The sequence below is a fragment of the Rasamsonia byssochlamydoides genome, assembly GCF_041956645.1.
Source record: "Rasamsonia byssochlamydoides strain NRRL 3658 unplaced genomic scaffold VTN77scaffold_23, whole genome shotgun sequence".
Taxonomy (NCBI): domain Eukaryota; kingdom Fungi; phylum Ascomycota; class Eurotiomycetes; order Eurotiales; family Trichocomaceae; genus Rasamsonia; species Rasamsonia byssochlamydoides.
The window spans coordinates 29,272-51,388 of record NW_027192406.1 but is presented as its reverse complement, the minus strand read 5'-3'; the positions used below and the strand labels follow the sequence as shown (position 1 = coordinate 51,388).

General features: G+C 48.1%; 8 protein-coding genes across 8 annotated transcripts; 6 read left to right on the top strand and 2 right to left on the bottom strand.

The window, feature by feature from the left end:
* Positions 1-5,327: 5,327 nt before the first annotated feature.
* On the top strand, positions 5,328-7,354 carry VTN77DRAFT_3293 (uncharacterized protein; the record flags this gene model as incomplete). The annotated part of the gene is made up of 3 exons (XM_069419225.1): positions 5,328-5,360; positions 5,416-5,819; positions 5,881-7,354. The coding sequence occupies 3 exons, from the start codon at positions 5,328-5,330 to the stop codon at positions 7,352-7,354; spliced, it is 1,911 nt and encodes a 636-aa protein (XP_069278562.1).
* Positions 7,355-8,945: 1,591 nt separating this feature from the next.
* VTN77DRAFT_3292 (uncharacterized protein) lies at positions 8,946-10,049 on the top strand (the record flags this gene model as incomplete). Its single annotated transcript, XM_069419224.1, has 2 exons — positions 8,946-9,179; positions 9,228-10,049. 2 exons carry the CDS (start codon positions 8,946-8,948, stop codon positions 10,047-10,049), a joined length of 1,056 nt encoding a protein of 351 aa, XP_069278561.1.
* A 259-nt stretch (positions 10,050-10,308) lies between these two features.
* VTN77DRAFT_3291 (uncharacterized protein) lies at positions 10,309-12,513 on the bottom strand (the record flags this gene model as incomplete). The annotated part of the gene is made up of 1 exon (XM_069419223.1): positions 10,309-12,513. One exon carries the CDS (start codon positions 12,511-12,513, stop codon positions 10,309-10,311), a length of 2,205 nt encoding a protein of 734 aa, XP_069278560.1.
* A 380-nt stretch (positions 12,514-12,893) lies between these two features.
* VTN77DRAFT_3290 (uncharacterized protein) lies at positions 12,894-14,609 on the top strand (the record flags this gene model as incomplete). The annotated part of the gene is made up of 2 exons (XM_069419222.1): positions 12,894-13,057; positions 13,112-14,609. 2 exons carry the CDS (start codon positions 12,894-12,896, stop codon positions 14,607-14,609), a joined length of 1,662 nt encoding a protein of 553 aa, XP_069278559.1.
* A 378-nt stretch (positions 14,610-14,987) lies between these two features.
* VTN77DRAFT_3289 (uncharacterized protein) lies at positions 14,988-15,329 on the top strand (the record flags this gene model as incomplete). Its single annotated transcript, XM_069419220.1, has 2 exons — positions 14,988-15,119; positions 15,180-15,329. 2 exons carry the CDS (start codon positions 14,988-14,990, stop codon positions 15,327-15,329), a joined length of 282 nt encoding a protein of 93 aa, XP_069278558.1.
* A 734-nt stretch (positions 15,330-16,063) lies between these two features.
* On the top strand, positions 16,064-17,184 carry VTN77DRAFT_3288 (uncharacterized protein; the record flags this gene model as incomplete). The annotated part of the gene is made up of 7 exons (XM_069419219.1): positions 16,064-16,100; positions 16,371-16,390; positions 16,457-16,491; positions 16,554-16,567; positions 16,631-16,645; positions 16,702-17,010; positions 17,075-17,184. 7 exons carry the CDS (start codon positions 16,064-16,066, stop codon positions 17,182-17,184), a joined length of 540 nt encoding a protein of 179 aa, XP_069278557.1.
* Positions 17,185-17,882: 698 nt separating this feature from the next.
* VTN77DRAFT_3287 (uncharacterized protein) lies at positions 17,883-20,044 on the bottom strand (the record flags this gene model as incomplete). The annotated part of the gene is made up of 6 exons (XM_069419218.1): positions 17,883-18,083; positions 18,163-19,271; positions 19,324-19,474; positions 19,527-19,557; positions 19,614-19,623; positions 19,675-20,044. The coding sequence occupies 6 exons, from the start codon at positions 20,042-20,044 to the stop codon at positions 17,883-17,885; spliced, it is 1,872 nt and encodes a 623-aa protein (XP_069278556.1).
* A 691-nt stretch (positions 20,045-20,735) lies between these two features.
* On the top strand, positions 20,736-21,815 carry VTN77DRAFT_3286 (uncharacterized protein; the record flags this gene model as incomplete). The annotated part of the gene is made up of 3 exons (XM_069419217.1): positions 20,736-20,855; positions 20,910-21,190; positions 21,269-21,815. The coding sequence occupies 3 exons, from the start codon at positions 20,736-20,738 to the stop codon at positions 21,813-21,815; spliced, it is 948 nt and encodes a 315-aa protein (XP_069278555.1).
* Positions 21,816-22,117: the final 302 nt, after the last annotated feature.

Sequence of the window (22,117 nt, the reverse complement as noted above, 5' to 3'; positions counted from 1 at the left end):
CCAATGATGCCGTAACGGTTAAGAAAAAGACATGCTTACGGAGATAACTGGTTGAACAGTGGTTCCAGGAAAGACCTGGTTACCTATCATCCTTTCGGCATTTCCTTCCACCAGGGTTGACGAACCGTCCAACGGTCAATAGTGGCCGTCTATTATTGCCCTGTCAGCTGGATTATGCCGTATGGAGTACGGCTTGCCTTATTCCGTACTCCATACCGGGATCTGGGATCGCACGTCTGTCTCGGATTGCATGGTTGGCACTACTCAACGGACGGACGGGATGAGGCTTAGGGCGTGTGGGTTACATATGCCATGCTCCAGCCTCTCCCACTCGAGACACTGGAGTGGCCGTGTCCACTGTCCACTTGTCAGGTCAAGACTCACGAGTCAAGACAAGATGGGCCTGGCATAAGGCCTGTGCATCGGATGCTATTATTTGACGGCTGCTGGCGGACTGCTTCCTAGTACCTACAATTGGCGGAGCCGTTCAGGATCGGTTCTAATTTCAGAGCCAGGCCATCCTTGTTCCGGTTACGCGCTGGCCGTTGCAACTGGCAAGGCGAGGCTGGCCAGTGTGTTGAAGCCTGATGTCGTGCGTGGATCAGGTTGGAAGGGATAGGATGGGGTGCTGCTGTGTTGTCAATCAGCAAGCTGCTGAGCCCTGGCGGCAGGAAAAACAGAAAAAAAAAAGACAAAAAAAAACCTGACGTAGTCTATCTATTCCTTTGCCACGCTGTGTCTGCACAAAGCAGCTGTTGTTTATTTTGAGCGAGTGAGCTTTTTCTCCCAATCAGAAAGCTGATTTGTTCTTCAATGCTCCGTACAGAGATATCGACGGATGCAAGTTCATGGAGTGCAGGAGTCCAGTCAACCGGTGGGGTTTCTTTGCCGTGCCTGGCTTTTTTTGCCTGGAAGCTTTTCCCGCATATGCGTCCTCTGCCTTCCTGTTTGTGCGGTGGCTGAGATACTAGGCACTTTCCAGATGTCCACTGGCGATGTCCTTGATAAACCCATGTCATGTCCATTAATTCTCCAGGACTAAAGCTTTAATGTTAATGTCATTCTTCCTACAGAGGAGGCATCAACGATAACATCTCCTGCATTGGCCATCGAGACTTCTTTTCTCTGCCTGGATTCCTTTTTCTATTTCCGGACCCCTCGTTCTCCGTCTCGGGTTCTTTCTTTGTTGTGATTATTACTCCGGACGGAAGGGTTTGATTTCCGCTATGGCGACCCACTCGACGACTGTTCCAGATTCAGGCTGTTAAATTGCGGTCATTAAACTCCCCGTACGGAGGATGGTGCTGGGATTGCAAGCTGGGTTCGGCCTGGAGGAAGATCAACGGTGATCTGTAGGAGAAGAGAAGAGCCTCAGCAAATAAGACGGCGGACAATCGAAGCTGCAAGATTACCTGGGCGGAGTGGGGCTGAGGTGGCTTAGTCGACTGGCCGGGTTGCTAACCTGCAGAGATCGCGTGTTTTGGCCTTGAGTCTTGACTGCTGCTGAGTTCTGGCGGGGAGACAAGGGCTTCGGTGGAGACGGTCGGACCGTGATCCCAAGGCAGCAAGGATTGAGACAAGGAATCATGAACGGTCGATCGGCTGGCTGCTAATCTACCCTGAGAGGCTGAGACGGCTGCCACCGTTAGAATCAGCGGGACTGGTGGATCCTGGCTGTTTAGTATCGGACATTAAAAACAAAGCCTCGAACGTGTGTTCTCCGGAACAACTGTCGGCACTGGCGGGCGGCCTGCTAGGCGTCCGGAGGAGCGGGTGTTTCTACCCGAGGACAATAACAATCTTCATGCTTGAATGGAAGTTCCTGAATTTGAATCCTCCGTACGGAGTAGTTAGCATGACTATGGCTGCCTAATGTATCGAGATCCGAAGGCGCACCTACCTGCTTTACCAGTAGGAAAGCATCGTGCGATGAATGCTTGCAGGCGGTGAAGTGAAATCACCGCCAGACGCAACGAGTCCCAGACGCAATGCAGACTGGTCGCTTGAGAGTGGCGGTAAGAGTCTCTGACGTGTTGTTTGTGCTAGTCTGCTAGATCTTCTCAAGCGCGAGTTAATATGAGTTCGCGTGATCTTGTGTACGGAGGACAGCCTGCATGGCATCGCTTGGTCGAACCTTAAGACTGCCTGAATTGCAGCCAACTAAATGACAGTTGATGAGGCTTCCCTTCGACTGCTCCGATTACTCTGTATGTCAATTATGAAGTTTATCTTTTTTCCCTAAAGGGGCGACGTGAGGTTTCTCGCAACATCCACGCTACAATGGCATCCTGTTCGTCTACTACGCTGTACCCTACATATTCTCGTTTCTGATATGCTGCAGACACATCAATACCCAGGAACTCGATGGCCGCTGGAGAACTAAACAATTCCATTTTCAGGCAATACCGCAAGAAGAGATAGAATGCGGGTCTCAATTCATAGTCAAGGCACGTTAATCAATGGTACCAGACAATCAGTTCTAGAACGGACGATGACTCCGCAACGCTCCAGATGCCGGCCCGCCTGTCCATGATTTTCAGTGTAAAAGGTTAAAATACGAAATTGTTGAGACGAACTGGTGGATGATAGTACGGAGAACAACTGCCACCTTCGGAAGCCACAATTATGAGGACGTACTCCGTATGGGGGAATCCCGGATCTTCGTCTCACAGAAAGATTGTTTGTTTTTTAAAAACAGATTCTGCACCATCACCGGGAAGATTCTTCTCATGCATTCATGGTCATAATGAGGACCAACACATCATCGCAGCACCGGCAGTCTCCCGGAGCGGTGAAGGATGCTGTCGAGTAAGACAGAGAGAACGAGAGGCAATTGGGGCGTTCACCACTACGGGCCAACGCGAGGCGATTTTAGCGTGCGTCGGACAGGGGGTGGTGGTGATCATTAACTAAGTGATCTTGGAGCCGTTGTTAGCCATGACAATTGAACCTATCGGAGATTTAGTCAGGCGAGTTGCCAATCACGACGCTGTTGGGAGTGGAGGTGACATTTTGCTTTTTCCTCTTTGACCCAAGCACGATGAATGACGCGCTTCGAGACCTTGCCAGGGTTCCCCGGGTTAGACTGGGTCTAAACTTACTAAGTCTTTAGGGCCGTTGCAGTGCAATTCATGCTTTTTTTCCTGATACATCAAGCTTGTATCCTCTCAGAAATGAGTCGAGACCTGGAGGGAGTAAAGACAGCAGCTGATTTGTGCATATTTGATGAAGGAGCCTGTCCTCTCCACAATTGCCGGCCGAGACGGACTTTAAGCGTGGGGCGCCGTTCCAGAACATGCAAAATTGCCCGTCGAGTTTCATGTCTGCGGGGGTTACATGAACCATCCGCTCAATTGCTCCGTATAATGAAGGAGAAGGATCCTCGTTCCTGTGGAAATTTCTTTCTCGATTCTTCTTATCACTACAAGTTTTCTTTTTATTGGATTTCGGGTTTTAGCAGCTTCTGTTTCAAACACGCTTCTAGAATCTCATGTATTCCATCGCCTTTCTCCGCCCATCCAATATCAAGCAGATAAGAATGAAATCCACGGTCGTCGTTAGAATCTATCTATTATAAAGAAAAATTGTTTGGTGACGATTATGGAATCCGCCTACCCCTATTAATTAGCAAGAGACGTAAATTGGCAAAGGAATTGCATATTGGTAAGAAATGGTGTCTCAGCAAGAGACATATCAGTAAGGGAGACAAATACTAGCAAGGGATGTGGCGAAATTATGGCAAAGATGGCGAGGACTATAGTAGGAAGCTCATGCTTCATCTTTAGTATTCTCCTTCGCACATACCACTACACCATCATGATATGAGAAACCGGCGCTGAAACAACGACACTCTGCCACTGGTAAATGACTACGATGTGGCCAAGCCAGGGCAGATAACTCCCCGTGTTAGCTTCTGAGAATTCTTGACATTGGCTCAAAATTTGGACCACGTCAGTTCCTGCGTGAGCGCATTGTAGAGCATGAATGACGTGGAAGTTTCACACGAGTCTCTGCTGTACCTGGATAATCAAGATGTAAAGCTAATGCATGCAGGATTGGGCGAAAAGGAAGCTTTCTCGAGGCCAGACGAGTCAAAGTATTCTCCTCGTGGTCTCGCAGTTGCATTCATGGTGCAGCTTTCCAACGTGTCAACAGTTGCGGTGTGGACAAAACAGCTGCAGAGAGCATCATCATGCGTCGATGGAGACCAATCGCATCTTCCATTTAATCAATCGCAGACAGAACCTACACATAGGAAGGCTTTCCTTAGTTTTACCGCTCCTGAGGCCCTGACACGATATGCTGTGCCTATTGTTGAGAAAGAAGCAAGCTGCAAGACAGTGAAAGACAAGCTTTTAACGTGTTCCAATTATTTTCAATCTAAATAAAAGGCGGGCAAAAAAGAAGAATTCTCCACTTTCGTCGACATTGTCATAGCGACCAGTCCATAGAATCAACTAAGTACGTAGCTCGCAAGTGGATGATTTGCCCACAATAGACTAAAGATACATGAAAAACCAGGAAGCATCAAAGGGTCAAGACCAACAAGATTAATCAATTATGACAAGACAGAGAATCTCCTTGGGAATAAGAAAGGCAATCAGGAACTGCAATCGATGAGGTGCCAGGTTCAACACAATGTAGGATCGCAGCAATGTTGCGTTCATACCTCTATTCAGGGGAAGTTTCGTAAAAGGATGGTATATTCGATACCAAAAACATCCGCTTTAACAAAGGAATCATCCTAGTAGACATGGACATCCATCCATTCCTTTGACATACTGGATATATATCCCGTTGAGAAATCACACCGTCATTGGAAGCATTTCGCTCAAAGAAAACCAAATAGCAAAGTTTCTCCTTCTTGAAACAAATTAGAGGAAAACATGGGCTGCACTCATCAGACTCCCGTCACCTCTCTTCCTTGTACAATCATTTGGAAAGGAGGTCGACGAGACAAAGAAGCGTCGCACTCCAAATTTAGGATTGATCCTTTCTTGCTCTCTTCTTCTTTCTTCTCCTCATGGTCCTGCCACAAAGAGTGTTCGCAAGATCTGGGCTGGGGTGTTGAAATCGATGATGAGCATCCAGTCAGGGAACCTCTTCCCTGCTATGAATAGAAGCCATGAGAAAGAACAGCAGCAAAAAGAAAGTCCATGCCAGTCTTGCTGCCATGGACTTAAATGTCTTATCTTCTCCATGGACAAGGCGACGAAGAACGGGGCTGCCCCTGAGGCTACTGTACTCAACGGATCTATTGGATTGGAAACAACCCTTGATTCAACGTCTCCAATTTTCGCTGTACAGTGCGGGTTGAAGCATAAGAAATGTCTTCGGGGACGGCTGGCCCCTACCAGCAGGTAAGGTGAACTACATACCCGGTGAGACTAGGAGTCATCCTGCTAACAGCAGCAGAGGGCAATCAAGACCGAGTGGGAGGATCCATCTACCCTAAACACATTCCCGAAAGGACTACGGAATAACTCTGAAGAGACTTGCTACCGAAATGCGGCCTTGGTATTGTTTTTCCATACGCCTGCCCTGTTGAACTGGGCAGCAGACTTTGTCGCAAGATATTGCGGCAATGACCCATCCCAGAAAGATGATGTACCCTGCGTCATCTGCCTGTTTCATCGACTGGCAGAGGCGTTTTGGTCCCCCAACGCCGTTCTTCGACAAGACGATACAGCCTTCATGCAACGCGTGGAGCTGCTTTGGCAGTTCACAGCACCAGAGGACTGGAAGCAAGGTGAGCAGCAGGATGTACGCGAATACATGGAGTGTGTGCTGCAAAGCTTTCAGCAGGAGGCGACAAATAGGTGAGAGATTTTGGACTGGATGGAAATAGAGACTAGTTGATCAGGGGCTCATTCCCATCAGAGGTGCTGTACCTATCCTACCTACGTTTACGTCGGTGGTCCACACACGTTTCGTCTGTGAAGGCTGCCAATCGGTCGATTTTTCTTCCAAGCCGGATGACTTGCTGTTCTTGGGCGGGCAACTTTCTGACACTGGAGTCAAAGACCAGCGGGAGAAGAAACAGGAGACTCCCATGTGTCCAATGGACAGTGTTATTAACAGCTACGTACGACCGCAGCGGCATTCCGGAAAGCCATGCCTCAATTGCGAAAAGGACAAGGACATGTTGGAATGGACCTCAATTCTTGCGGCACCAAACATCCTTCTCATCAACGTCAACAGACATGGTGTTAATGGCAAAGTGACGACGCCGGTTAAAATCCAAATGGGCATGGAGCTACACTCTCTATGCCAAGAACCTAACGGCCTGGATCTATGTAATTTATATGAAATGTATGGCGTTCTATTCCATATCGGAGACATCAATAGTGGGCATTACATTGCTGTTGTCAAGGGACCTGTTGGTGGATGGATGCTATTCGACGACGAAAATCGGCAACACATCGCCGCGGAAAGAATTGAGGAGCTGCAGAACGAACTCACAACATCCTATGTTTTCGCATATAGAAAGGTAGGTCGACATCCACTCCCAGAGCTGGACATGCAGGCGCCAGGAAACAAGCCGGCACTGGGATATGAGCAGGAACATCGTGTAGGGGAACTACAATCTTCACATGAAATTGTGCAAAATCAAAATCCTACGGAATCAGTCCCTGGAACACGAGTCTGGCTCGAAGGAACGATCAAGATCGATGAGAGAGATCTTGAAGGTCGCATTACGCAACAACTTTTCCTGCGTTCTGAACTCGGCCCTCTTGTGAAGCAGACGAAGACTAGATCAAAGGTTCAGCCAGTCGTATTCTTGATCACACTCCGTGCGGACGATTCCAGCGTCGTTCTCGAAGGAATCCTCAAAGGGAACGTGAAGCCGAAGAAAGAAACGGCCGTTCAAGAACGAGACACGTCTTCCAAGAAACCAGCGGAGACGCAACAACCCGCCTCAGGAACCCGTAAATCAGCAAGATTGAAGAAGAGAGAAAAGGCCCCTCAACAATCCGAGAGCAGAGATGAAACGTCAACCGCACAAGAAGCCAGGCAAGGGACCGAGAATTCAACAGCTACGAGTAAACCAGCAGCAGTCTCTAGAAAGCGGAAGAAGGGTCCTGAAAACCCACAAAACGGAGGTGAAACGTCAACCGTGAAACAAGCCAGGTCGGGAACCGAGGAATCTAGAGGCGCGAGTAGATCAGCAGCAGTAGCAACGTCAAGGAAGAGGAAAAAGAGCCCTCAGTCTCAGCAACCCGAAAACGGGGTTGAAGCGTCGAGCTGCGGCCAAAAGGACCAAGACAACAACAAGGACAGCGAAAACGGCATCTCGGGGAAGATCACGAAAGCGAGGCTGAACAAGATGACAGGTATTTCTGTTGATGTTTGATTTTGGTTTTGATGTCTTTTTGCAGAAACAATCTAAAGAGAGAATCAGGTATTACAGTTTAGGTGATGGGGAGAGAGAGAAATTTAGTCTAATTTATGTAATTCAACTATGTATGCCGCAGTGAATAAATACCTAGGTAATATAGTATGGCTCGCGAGGATTTCTCAAGTATACCTAACTATACAACTTATACAATTCTTGCTTGCAGGTCTCGCTTGGCTTGACTGGTCTGAAGAGAATATACATGTGTGTACCGGACCCTACCTAGCCTCCTTATTATGCAAATCGTACTGCAGAATTCCTCCTGTCACATAGAGATTTTATCCACGCGGCTGATTCAGGGCTATAGTCTCATAACTTTCTATGAGGAAAGATATGTGTATATTGTATCAACCGCAGATAGCTAAAACAATCAATTGGACCAACTAACTACAACACCTGCATCGACAGAATAAATAGCCACAAACAGAAGGAAACCAGAACCGAAAAAAGCAGTAGGCCCACACAAGCATAACCCATGTCATCCTCATCATTGTTCCAGATGACTGCTACTGCTTGCTTAGATCTCTCTATTTCTAGGTACCTAGACAGACACTGACAAATAATGGTATATACTGCACACTATACCCACTAGGTAATAATAAACAGGCTGTATGTATGCGAAAGTGTGCCGACATACTGTGTTGGTCCAACTTGAAACGGGTTAACGAGTATATATATAACGCAGCAGAATCTTCACCAAGAAAAAAGGGAAGGGCTAAGGTTTGAACGCTGAATTATACCTAGGTTAGGTAGGTACCTAGGTAAGTTCCGAGGTAGGGTTTCACTTTCCTATTTGGGCTATATGCATTCTCTTGACAAATCCTGGTGGTATCTACCATCCGAGTGGTACCCTAGCTGCCTAGGTACTTGTACATGACCTAGTTCACTAATCAATAAATTTTACGAAGTCTTACTAAATATCCAATAATAGTGCCACTCCCCAGAAAATAAATTGAGTAATATTGATTATTAATCAATGGTGTATCTATCCCGAATAGTGATCAATCAATCATGATCACAAATCAGCCCGGCCTTCGGTGTGGATTCCATTTATTTCTATATTATTCATCGTGTCATTGAGTTATGCATAGTGGGATTCCCAGATATATGCAATTGAATTGCTGTGTCTCGTAATGATCTGATTCTCCTTGTCTTGCATTATATATATATTTGGTTACTGGTGATACTCCCGATTTTGAGATCTCTGTTGTTCTTGAAACTCTTGTATCCCAATCTATCCCAATCCCGGGAAGCCCGTGCAATGAGGTCCGGAATTTACTAATGGGATCTGTCCCTTTTTTTGTCTCTCGGAAATGATTACATGATTAGTCAAGCAGAAGTAGGATTTTCTGTTTATTCATCAGTTTATTATGTTGCTGGTAGCACCGTTCCTTGCTGTGCTTGGTAAGATGGAGTTTGTTCTATATAAATGGTGGCCATGCAGACAATTCATTCTAATACAAATCATCAGCAAGCAAGATAGCACTCTCTCTTATATATATACTTATCACATATCCTGCTGGACTAACCCACATTGATATAGTTTACTATGACTACTCAAGCCAAGCGGATTTTCGTCATCGGCGGAACCGGTGCGCAAGGCATACCGGTCATCACAGCGCTCGTCAAGGACAAAAAGTACCACTGTCGCGTCCTGACCCGTGACCCGACTTCGGCACGTGCACAGGCGCTCGTCGCTCTGGGGAACGTTGACCTCGTCGAGGGCACGTATGCGAGCGAAGCAGACTTGCGTAAGGGGTACCGTGGCTGCGAGGGAGCCTTCGTCAACATCGACGGCTTCAACTGTGGCGAGAAGGCAGAGATCTACTAGGCCATCCGGAGCTACGAGATCGCGCTGGAGGAAGGCATCCGGTTCTTCGTGTACGGCAACTTGGACTACGGCTACAAGAAAGGTGGCTACGATCCTAAGTTCCGCTGTGGACATTACGACGGCAAGGGCCGCGTGGGTGAATGGATCCTTGCCCAGAATCAGCAGAATAGCTCTCGTATGGGCGCGGCCTTGTTCACCACGGGACCGTATATGGAGATGTCCATCGCTAAGGGCACTCCGATGACTCCAACGGTCGAAGAAGGCGGTGTTGTAACGTGGAAGGTTCCTCTAGGCCAAGGAGCTGTTCCTCATGTCGCGCTGGACGATTGTGGGTACTACGTCCCCTGGCTCTTTGATCACCAGGACCGGGCAAACGGGTTGGATCTCGCGGTAGCCATTGATCACATCGACTATCATGAATTGGCAAGAGCCTTCGAGAAGGTCACCGGCCATCCTGCGCGCTATGTCGACATCGATCTGGACGCCTATTGGGAATCAGGGCCCCTGAGTAAGGCCGCTTCCCAAGGGGCTGGGTACAATACAGACTCCAGGGACCCTGCATCGATGACTGTGAGGCAGAATTTCACGGGCTTTTGGAACCTGTGGAAACACTCTGGCGGGAATAAGGGTGTCGTTCGCCGGGACTATAAGCTGCTAGACGAGATCCATCCAAACAGGATCAGGACCGCAGAGGAGTGGTTCATCAAGGAAACCGAGAAAGGGATCGCAGCAGGCAAGGGCTCCTTGTGGGACAGGGTCCAACCAGATAAGCTGAAACCAGTGCTGAAAATCGCCGAAGACGGGAGAAGGGGCAGGCTATGAAAAAGCTTTACCAATGAAGTCACTGAGATATATCTGATATTTAAGTAATTTGAGCCCATTCACAACTCCAGTGATGCCAGGAAAGAATTGAAAATACAAAGTCAGGAGAAGCGAAGAGCTGCTGAAATTAGTCGATATTTCTCCTTGTAGAAGCCATCCAGCACAACTGTAATATGTATATCAAAAACCAGGACTTACATCGAGGCCAGACCGAGCAAAGGAACAACCAGCTCCGCTGAATTTTATGGAATAAAGGCTGTCACTCATCAGCAAACTTCCAGAGCCCTCCAGGTCGCATGGCCTCTCTATATCGCTCTTTGATCTTTTCTCTTTCCAATGCTTTTGCCTCTTCTCGATCTCTGGCCAATTCCTGCGTGCTCGGCATATCCGTACGCCAGAACCCCGGAGGGGAACGAGGACGCTCATGTGCGTATCTGTGTCTACCATATCGGTCTGCCAGAAACCTGGCCTTTGCTTCAACAAGCAGATCCTCCCGCTCCCGGTCACTGAGTTCGTCAAGAACATGCTTCTGATCGCCAAGATATTCCTCCAATATTCGACGGTCTACCTCCGCCGACTGAACACTGGCCCGTGCCATGGCACGAAACTTGTCTCCGCAGCAACCTGCACGCATGCAGCCAGGCAAACATTTCCGCCGATCTTGCTTGCGGACCACCTCGTTGAAAGCAAAATCCAGTCCATCATTCCTTTCTGTGTTGATCTTAAAGCAGTTCAGGTCGAGAGCCTCAAGCGGTCGTGCTCTGTACGGAACACCTCTAAAAACATCTTCCGGTCTCTCACCATTGTCTGGTTCGAAATCGTCGGTATTAGATGTGATACGGCTCTTTGGTACTTGCAATCCTGAGGAGCCATCAAACCCGCACGGACTTTTTGAAGACGGATTGCGTTCTGACCGGCCCTTCCGAGATCCTGAACCACCAGAATCGCTCCGATTTCGGGACGAGACTGCAGATCCTTGGAAAAGTAGCTGACGTTTCAGTGAAGGTGTCTCCAGAAGATCATCGAGTCGCCGGTGCGCCATTGGATTTCGAGATGCAGAATGTGGCACACGTTCAAGGTCATCTCGAGACATTTCAATCTTACGTTTTCTGGGGGGATCGAAGTTTTCATCTTCGCCGTCCTCTGTAACAGCAGGTATTGCAGCAATGCCCCTTTCGGAGACCTTTCTTCGTTTCGAGGCGGAATATAGAACGGCGTGGTCAGAACTTTTTTTGTTGTTGTCTTTCGGTTGAAGTGCACGAAGGCCTTGTTGATCCCGGCTAAACCGGACCTGCTGACGGGGGCTCGAGGATGGCTCTTCGAATACAACAAAGGATTGCTTTTTTGGAGTCTTCACAGAACTACCGACGTCATCCAGATCCTGCGTTCCTGAAGGATTTGATTCCCGGCTTTGAAAGGTGCTTTGAAACGGACTTGAAGATAGGTCCTCGCTCTTTATCTTAATAGGCCTTACTTGGGCGTGATCTTCAGCGTCGATACCTTCGGGATTCTGTTTAGATGACTGAACACGCACAACTGTGGGCGCAGCAGATGGAGCATTATGGGGTTGACAATCATCGCCGGTAATCGGCTCCTCAGACTGTGTCGATAACGGATCCGATCCAGGCGCATTCAGCATAACAACGCCCAAATATTCATCGCCTTCCTGTTTCACTTGTGGCGAAGAATGAATAGGATCTGATTGAAGAGGCAAGGAAGGCGATCTTCGTTGTCGAACAGCATTCTCACCGACTGTGACCGTCGGAACTGATGAATCAGTGTCTGAATTAGAAGATTGGGCAGGTGCTTCCGCGACGCCTTGTGGAAATACGTCCGATGCTGACCCCTGCAAAAGCGATGATGCCAGCTTGCCATCTGTCAAGCTCTCAGGGCCTCGTAGGGCTTTCGAGGTTCTGTCAAAGCGTCCGTTTCTATCCGCAGACCCTTCGACAGGAGTAGCCGACTTCTTATGAGAAAGCCAACGCTGCCATTGAGCGACTGTGTCTTTATGTCTCTTGACTTGTGTCCTGAGGGAACCCGTTACTTTGAGAAGAGTTCTAACGTCTTCGTATAAAGCACGGTAGCTGCATTCAAGCTGCTCGAGAGCCTGGCGAAAATTGCTATCGAGGTTATCCGGACCGGCTTCATGAACAGACTTGATCAGTCTGTCGGGATCGTACGTCTCTTGCAACTCGTCCAACTTCTCGTCGACCGCTCTCTGATCCTGGGGTCCTATATCCTGCCAGCGTAGGTCCTCCTGAAGACGAGAAATCTGATGCTCTAACTCTCGTATACGCGCAGCGTCGTTTCTTTGAGCATTTTTTGAGAGCTCGATCTCTTTCTCAAGGTCTTTGACTTTCGCATCACGAGCAGCAAGTTCAACAGCTAAATCTCGGTAAGCCTGGTCAAAGAACTGCTCGAAATCTTCAGCGAGCGACGCTTGAAGTTTTCGAAATATATCCATCCGTAGAGTACAGCATCAAGGACGTAAACACCTGAAAATAAGATATACACCAGGGAATTGCAGCAGAGAGTTGATCCTATCACATCGGCGTTGCTGCCGCCAGAGACGCGCTCCGGCAACGCGTCGTAACGCGGGCCGAATTGGAATTTGGGGAATATTGCCCATTTAGGCAAGGCGCAGCTGATTATCGGGTCTTATCGCCGCACAACCTTCTTAGATAAGCGATCAATGTGGCACGGCCCGACAGGCATCTTGACCTAGCCATCCTCCTATTCATGAGTTCGCCAACTTGCAGTTCTCTAAAAAATAGGGATCCTGTTTGAACACGCTGATCTCCGAGTGTCCGAATACTTTTGCTTGGAGGAAACTTTGCCCTCGGCATGTCGAAACGATGTAGGGACGATGAACAAGCGGATTCGCCTCCCTCGAAACGTCACCGCGGCGGTGAGGTAGATCAGGTAGACCGTCTGTCGGCCTTAAGCGATGAAATCCTCCTTCATATCCTGTCGTTTCTACCGATACCGTCGCTCATTGTCTGTCAAAGGTATTCTGCTTTTACATTGTTGCACAAATCCCTTCGTTACTAATGTCGGGATAGGCTGTCACGTCGATTCCATGCTCTGGCGGGAGATTCGGAATTATGGAAGCGGCAATATTTCTCTCGATGGGTTTTGCCCAGGGCACGCCGTTTACCCTATTTCAAACATCCAAAGTTTTCTTCAGGGACTGGCTATTCTCCAAAAGTCTCAAAGTGGCTAGGCCATAGCCATCTTGCGGAGGATGGTAAAGTCACGCATTGGAAAACGCAGTATCGTATCAGGCACAACTGGTCCAAGGGAACCTGTCGAGTCAGAGAGGTTGAAGTAGCCCAACTGCCACCTCCGCCGGTCTTGGTCGGGTTCCACTCAGGGTTCGTGTTTACGGCGGATATGAAGCATGGACTACGAGCATGGTCTATCAAATATCACAAGACATACCTCGCTAGTGTCTCATTCTTGAAATCTGAGGCCGTTCCCAGCGCTCTTTCCGCAACTCAGGGATCATCATCGTCCAGTATTGAGGTTACTGTAGGATTTGAAGATGGCACTTTCGATGTCTATGACCTGGACGTTGTCGAGTCGAAATTTATACTGCGTTATTCTAACGTCACATCAACCGCTGGGGCTGTTACTGCAATAGCATCCTCACCACCATACCTATTGATGGTATCACAGAACAAGGTTTTGTCCTTGTACAAGTCGTCTCCGAGAGCGACAAGCCCTGACAAGACCGTGGAATCGCCTCGGTTGTTAGCCTCTCTCGAGGCCAACAACATCTTAGCTCCGATGTCCCTCTCCATCCGGTCTTCGGCATCCGAGATTATAGCATCCATAGCCTACAATTTCTACCATATTGGCTGCGGATGGTCCATAGGGATTCAAGAGCTCCATATTAGCCACGACGGCGAACATCTCAGCTCGCGACTAGCCACAACTATCGACTCTCAATATAGCGCGAACATGCAGACGCCAATCGAGCGTACAAAGACGAAACGTCCTGTGGATTCCCCATATTCCACGATATCATCAAATCCATCCATACGGCACAATGAGCCTCCTACTTCGCTCTCTTACTCTCACCCTTATCTTCTTACGTCCCATAAGGACAACACTCTGACCATGTATCTCGTGGTTTCCTCTTCAGACAAACTCGCCATCAAAGGTGCCCGGCGTCTATGGGGTCACACGTCGTCGGTCTCAGGTGTGCAAGTCAGCGACCGTGGAAAGGCAGTATCTGTGAGCTCGCGGGGAAACGAGATCCGGATATGGGAACTTGAAACGGTAATATCATCTCCAAGCGCTTCGCGGAGGGCCCTGAAAGGTGAAAGCAGCGTCCAGATTATCCCTGAGAACAAATCGCAAAGAAATCCCTTTGAATTCCGCACAATGTCTGAAGCCATCAACTGGGGGCGCCAGGAACTTAGGAGGGAGCCTGAGGATGCACCAGACGAAGCAGCTCGTATGGGAGGTTGGGTAGGTTTTGACGATGAGCAGGTAGTTGTGCTACGTGAGCGAGGACGCGGGACTCAATTACTTGAGTGTTACGACTTCACATAGAATAGAGGGGGACTGGCAATGGTACCAGCATAGCGCATTATGCTTTATAGTCAATATAAAGCGAGATTTCCGTTCGAGATGCCACTACTAATCCCTCCTGCAAAATGCAGGTCCCCAGTTGCTGGGGTAAGTTCAAAGCGTTGATCGGGGTATGTAATTCATGGCATCCTAGAAGCCGGAGCACATGCATTATTGGGATTAAAAAGCCTGCAAAGGACCCTGGCAACCTGACTAGATTCGTTATGGTGCAGCACTCTTGCGCCAACTACCTCCGCATATAAAGCCACATCTACACACTCTGCAGAGAACCCAACCATCCTCAATCACGTTTCCATTCTTGAGACTGAACCGGGGCAGCGGAAAAGGAAAAGAAAAAAAATGAAGCACACTATCTGCACATCCATAAAGCGATGTTTCCTGGCTCCACTCGGAAGGATGGCTGCCGTACGCTACCTTGTGAGCCATGAGAGAGTACCTTTGGGAAGTGCTATATACACGCAGTCAAATCCGGTCAGTTCGCCCGAGTATCAACAATCATTGATGAATTTGGGCCATTTATGAGATCTACAGAAATTCATATCCCTCTTACGCCTTCTGTTTTTAGTCCTGTCGCCTGTGTGTGGCATTGCTCTTTTCAGTGTTTTTAGAACTCCATGGGATCAGATTCGGCACTCGAGCGACATATCGTTGTTTCTTTTGAGGTCTTCGGGAGGAGCGTGAGAATACGGACAGACCATTGTGTGGATCACTCTAAATAGGAGGACATGGCAACAACAGTCCATAGAAACCAGCCTGTATGTAACCAGGCTACGAGACACTGGTCACATTATGTGATTATCGCAGAGTATTAAGTTAACCAACAAATGGATATGAGATGGCCCGAGCAGCAAATCTCGAATGAACACTGACGAGGTTAAAAATTAGGTATGCAGAGTATCAAACACTGATCAGCGAGCTGGCGTGGACACAGCAACAGCGCAGAAGGGCACGTGAATTCTCTCACATGGAGCGTGATGCCGCTTCCTGTTGACAAAAATGGAAAGAAAAATTCTCATATATCTAACCCCTATCTGACTGAAAATCGCCTTCATCGCTCTTTACTACCGTGCCGCTTCCTGCAAGCTTGAACCACTAGAGCGAGTACGGTGCGGTAAAGGCTAAAGCAACTCCACACAGCCAGCAATTTCTATCTTTTCTGAAATTCACTCTTTTTCCACTCTTCATCCCTTCACTTTTACCTTTTCCGCTCCAAACTCGGCAGAAGTCTCTTTCCTTGGTACTGCCAAAGCGAGGTAAGACTTGTACAGGAAATGCTGAAAGCTTTCCCCGCATCATCGACCCTCTTTAGCTTTCGCTCTCTTGAAGTTTTTAACCTCCGGATCTCCAACCAGGTTGCCTCCCGACTCACCCCACCCAGGTTCCTTATACTACGTCAACTGCATCGTCGAGTAAAGATGGACTATCAAGCTGGGAGCCGTGGGTGCTTCAACTGTGAGTTTTCCGATCGTGGCGCCTTTATTGCCGCGTGTCACGATTGCATGTATGCAGATATGTAATTTTGCACTCCGCTGCGCTTCAGTGAAATGAAGTAGGCAATGGTTCTCCCTTCCTGTTTCTGAGGCTATAGCAATATTCAAATCTTGAGTCAAGTTGCATTTGCCATTATTGTCACTTATTCTATTATCCTCGACAATTCTCTTTTTACCTAGAACTACCCCCACCAATTGCTTTTAGCTCTCTACTGACATTCGTTGTACACAGGTGGCGATGCCTCTCACCAGGTAACAATCCTCGCAAGCCCTTTTTTTTTTTGGAAGTGGGAAAGCTCACTTGTGACTTGGTTCCAGGCTCGTGATTGTCCTAAGAAAGGCACTCCTACTTGGTATGTAGGACTCGCGTGCCTCTTTACTCTTCTGTTTAAATAGCTGACCAAGCGTGGTTCAGCTATAACTGTGGTGGTACGTTTCTGCATCACCGGTGAGGTTAATGCAAACGGGTCCTAATGAAGTCACCCTCTGTAGGTCAGGGACACGTCAGTAAGTCAATCCTTTATGTCCACATCAAATGAAGAGGGGGTTGACATCCATTTTAGGCCGGGAATGCACTGCAGCTCCCAAGGACAAGGCTTGCTACAGATGCGGTCTAACAGGACACCTCTCACGTGAATGCCCCCAAGCCGGTGCTGGCGGTAACTTCGGTGGGAGCAGCTACTCTAGCGGTGCCGGAGGGCAAGAATGCTATAAATGTGGCCAAGTCGGACACATTGCTCGCAACTGCCCCGGGGGAGGCAACTACGGAGGCGGCCATGGAGGTTTCGGAGGTCGTCAGCAGACTTGCTACTCCTGCGGCGGGTTTGGCCATATGGCCCGCGACTGCATGCAAGGCCAGAAATGCTATAACTGTATGTTTTCCACTTGTTCATGCTCATCGAGGGTGTATCTCCGTTTAACGATCTATTCTCGCAGGCGGCGAGGTCGGACACGTCTCTCGCGACTGCCCTACAGAAGCCAATGGCGAACGTGTTTGCTACAAATGCAAGCAGCCTGGCCATGTCCAGGCCGCCTGTCCCAACTAGACGAAAATAGGTATAACACGGAACTTGCCTATTACGGTTGATTACATGCTTGTGGGCAGGTTACGACCAGGAAGAGGAGAGAGAGAGTCTGGTGATTCCTCACTTTCTAGTATCTCCAAACACTTTTTTTTTTATTTTCCTTGCTTTTTTTTTCTTTATCCGAGATACACAGCATGAGCCGCTTGTCTAGCAGAAGGAGCTTTTCAGAGGAGACGATGGCATCAAGATACCATTTTATCATCTCTTACCATGTGCCCTTTCATTTCTCGTCTTATTTTTTTAAAAGAAAAAAAAATAACGTTTTCTCGAATCCTGACGCACGAAGAAAAAATGATCATGAAGCCTGTATGGGAGATGCGCAGTTCTTAAGTAAATGGATGGTTGGTTGGGCAAATCTGCCATCTTTCTTTACTGGTCATTCACCTATAGCCAAGTCCAAAATAATAAAGTCTTCACGAATGCCACTTTTCTGTTTCGTTCCAGGGTCTTTTGACGTAGTGCCTCTAGTTTCTTTCTTTTTCGTGCAAGTTACATGCACTCTTCCAAAGAAAAAGAAAGCTGCTTAGTTGCGATGGGACTGCAAATTTATCTATATAAAAAAAATAGAGATTTTCAGGAAATTGTATCTGACATCGAATGTATGTACACATATTCAATGCCTGAATCGGCATAACATCCAGCTAAAGAAAGAAAGAATTCTACGAACTGCAAGTGCACATCATTGCTCTCTTGAATCGAGGCACATCTCCACAGAATCGTTCCTCCTCTTCTCTGTTCAAGTCCCATCTGTCCTGAAATGGGTGAAGAGCCATGTGCATAACCCGACCAAGGATCTCTCGGTCTCCTTTACGTTCGACTCGCTCGATGACCTCGTCCAGAACCCAAGATCGTGGCAGAAACTAAAAGACATGTCAGCTCCGCGCTCTTAAGAAAATCCACTTCCTGTTACCACGGGATTTATTTGACAATCATGCCTACCTTCGGATTTACGCCCTTCATCGCTTCTTGTCTCTCCTTATCCTTGTCCAGATCCCAGTCTTCAAGGATGCGATTTCTCCAGCTTTCTAGCCATTTACCAATGCGTTCCTTGGCAGACTCTTCTGTATTCCCAATCCCACCAATTCCCTCACTGTGGAAGAAGATGCGTGCAACATTCTTCCTTTGTTCATTAGTCTCGATATCGCTCAAAGCCACCTCTGAAAGCCTTCTGAAAAAGTGATTGAAATCAAGCTCTAGCCGTTCCAGAGTGTCAAGCAATTCAGAGAAAAGATCCTGGAAGTCGGATTCCTTCTGTGTCTTCAGGCCCAATCGTCGGCTCATCAGTCTCTTGTATTCGTTCAGGAAAACAGTCTTGAACTCTTCGCCGGTTCTGTCAATTATCGTTTCGGCACGTTTGATGAGAGTCTGACCGTATTCTTCAGTCACACCCTTGGTAACAAATATTTCGTCGTCTACTTTGTCAGCTGCACCAATAAGCTCGCCCAAAGCTTCTCCAAGCCTCACAAGGTTCCACCAGATGATAGAAGGCTGATTCTTGTATGAATATCTCAGCAAATAATCATCATGGTTGGGCGTATATTGAGGGTCAAAGTTGTCCATGAATGCAAATGGGCCGAAATCAAGCGACAACCCGTATATTGACGTATTATCAGTGTTCAAAACCCCATTCATGAAACCATAAGCTTGCCATGCAGCTACAGTCTTGGCGTTCCTTCGAACAATCTCTCGATATAGTCGTGCAAATCGATTTTCCTCTGCTCCCTCGCTCCCCTGAATCTCCTCGGGTGGAACACCTCTGACTGGGTTATCTACCTCATCTGCAGAAGCACCTTCTTTTGTCAAAGGTACCCGTCCTGGAAGGGATTCCCATCCCGGAAAGACGTCTTCAGCTATAAAAGTCGCCAGCTTCCGAATCAGGTCTCGATCGTTGCGTGCATGCAGGATATCAAAAGATCCAATCCTGAGCCAGCTCTCGGCAAATCTTGCTACTATAGCGCCCGGTTCGATCCTCTCTCTCAGAACTTTGGACTTAGGGAGCAAAGTAAGGGAGAGAGCTCGGGTTGTAGGCACACCAAGAGCATGGAGAGCTGTACATAGTTAAAACAGGAGTAAATATTGGGTAATGATCAAGGTCCAGACCTTCAGAGACTATGTATTCACGAATACTCGACCGAAGGACAGCCTTTCCATCTGCAAATCGCGAGTAGGGTGTCCTCCCGGCACCTTTCAGCTGTAGTTCGTAGCGGACTTTTGTCCTAGGATTGATAGTTTCGAACAGGCTGATAGCACGCTGCCGCACTGTCAGCATTACAGTCACCTTCTGTGACACTGAAGACACTCACTCCATCTCCAAGTTGGCCTGCCCAGTCACCACTGCGTCTGTGTCAACTAACCAGGCAGAAAAAACTCAGCGGCAACTCGGAACTAACAATTGCCAACCTTCTATGTGTTAGGAGATCCTTCGGATATTTGCAATTTATGACCACTCACCTCCATAGCATTGTGCCCAAGGATAAACTCCTCCGTCTTCCTCACTCCAGAAGATCTTATTTCCGGCCACTAACGCCTTAAAGTCCGCCGTCTGCTCCTCTCCAGGCCTCAAGCCTATATCTTCCATTGCCTTGGGACTCACACCAAGTAGCTCCGGTTCCTCGGCCGTTTCTGGTCGAACAAACGTGTACATGGCCCCTCTTACGAGGCGTGGACCCAAGGTCTCTCGAGGTGCTTTATGGGACGACTCGGGCGTTTCAAAAGCCGGGTCTGGAGGGAGCTTGGAGGTAAAGACATGCGACTTTGGCAGTTCTGCTAACGTGACCCCGGCTGTCCAGCTCCCTGCCTCGTTGGAAATGTGCGATGCCATCTGTCTGATACGATTCTGAAGGCTCCGTGAATGACGGGGTAGATTGTAACGAAACATATACAAAAGCCGAAGTCGTCAGGAAACCACAACAGAATTGAAAGGTAAATAGAATACAGAAACTGGCAAACGAGCCTGTTGGTTATTAGTCGATTACATATATGGATATCTTCCAAGTTCTCACTAATTATTATGCAGCCGACCCTACACTCCGGCCCCGGACCGACCCCGCCCGCAGTCCGTCAGGAGGCAATGCGTGACATCATTTCGCATGCGCTAGGTCATGGGGATATCATAGTTAATATGAATACTTCCTGTTCCCATATGTTGTTGCGGAAATCCACTTGCCTATGCCTCGCCTTTACATACTATTGCTGCAATCATATTAATTTTTGCAGTATCACCTCTGTCACTATTATACGTCAATAACATTCTGCTCATCGCGCCATCCTTGTCATCCGATCTGCATCATCCTGGAAACTTCCTTCCATTACTAATGAGATCAAATAATTACAACCAGTTCGGTACGATCCCGAAAGTGAATTGTGCAACCTGCCCAAGGATGGCGTAAAAGTAAGTGGGGTAATCGGAGATAGACAGCCATGATATAGCCGGCGTCCCTCCAAAGAGGATCTATAAATTTGCCGAACGAGGATGGTAATATCCACACTCTCCTTCCTGCCATTTCATATCCATGTCCAGGGCCGGGAACTGGGTGAGGCTCCGTCAAATCTTACGTCAGATTTCAACCAAGATGGCCAACGCGGTCGATATCCCGACTGTGAAAATCGCTGACGACGTCTCCATACCGGTGGTAAGTTCCTCAAAAGGGAATCCACACGGCATGGTCACTGAATTAGTCTCCTAGCTGGGTTTTGGAACTGGCACTGCTTGGTACAAGAAAGCAGGTGATACCAGTATCAATCGCGAGCTTGTCGAGTCAATAAAGACTGCCATCAAGTTGGGCTACCACCATTTGGATGGTGCAGAGATTTACGGCACAGAGCCTGAGTTGGGTCTCGCGATCAAGGAAAGTGGTGTTGCAAGGGAAAAGCTCTTTGTGACAACCAAGGTTTACAAAAATATAACCGATATTCCTAACGCCATTGACACAAGCTTGAAGAAGCTTCAGCTCGACTATGTCGATCTGTATGTGAGCCCGCTTCTCACGTCTAGTCTGTCTTGCCTCCTTGAGCCGTTTTGTTGCTGATGCAATTTGTCGAACAGATATTTGATTCACGCACCATTTTTCGCGAAATCCGACAAGGATCTCCAAGAAGCGTGGGCTGCCCTGGAGAAGGTGAAAGAGTCCGGAAAAGCCAGGGCAATCGGAGTGTCAAACTATACCCAGCCTCAACTTGAGGCTACACTGAAGACAGCCAAGATCCCCCCCGCTATTAACCAGATCGAATTCCACCCATACCTCCAACATGGTAACCTTTTACCATTTCAGCATGGGAAAGGAATAGCGACAGCCTGTTACGCACCTCTCACACCAGTATCTCGAGCAAAAGGTGGGCCGGTGGATGGTATACTGTCATCGCTGGCTGCGAAATATGGTGTCAGTGAAGGCGAGATCGCCCTTCGATGGGCACTTGACCGAGGCACTATCACAATTACAACCAGCAGAAACGAATCTCGGCTCAAGGACTACCTCCGTGCTCTCACATTCAAACTGACGCCAAAAGAGGTCGACGAGATTTCCGAGACAGGTCTCCAGAAGCATTTCAGGGCCTTCTGGGAGGCCAAGTATGCAGCAGATGATCGGTCCTGAAAGATGGACGTGTATTTCTACAGAATTGCCAGCAACGTGAGATTATAGAATTCTATTACTCGGACACCCGAGCAGAGATGAGAATAGCTCCGTCTCACTCAGAGAGCACCGTGAAACGTAATATTCAATAGCGAAAATGAACATTAGCAAGAATAGTCCTGACTTCTGGGAACAGCAAAGAGATCCCGTGAGATAGCAAAATTATTAATATCAAATAGAAAGTGAAATCTGGGCTGCAACGTTGTTGTAATACCAGCTGTCTACCGCGAGTCCCATGTTGGGCTAAGCTGGGGAAATGGAAG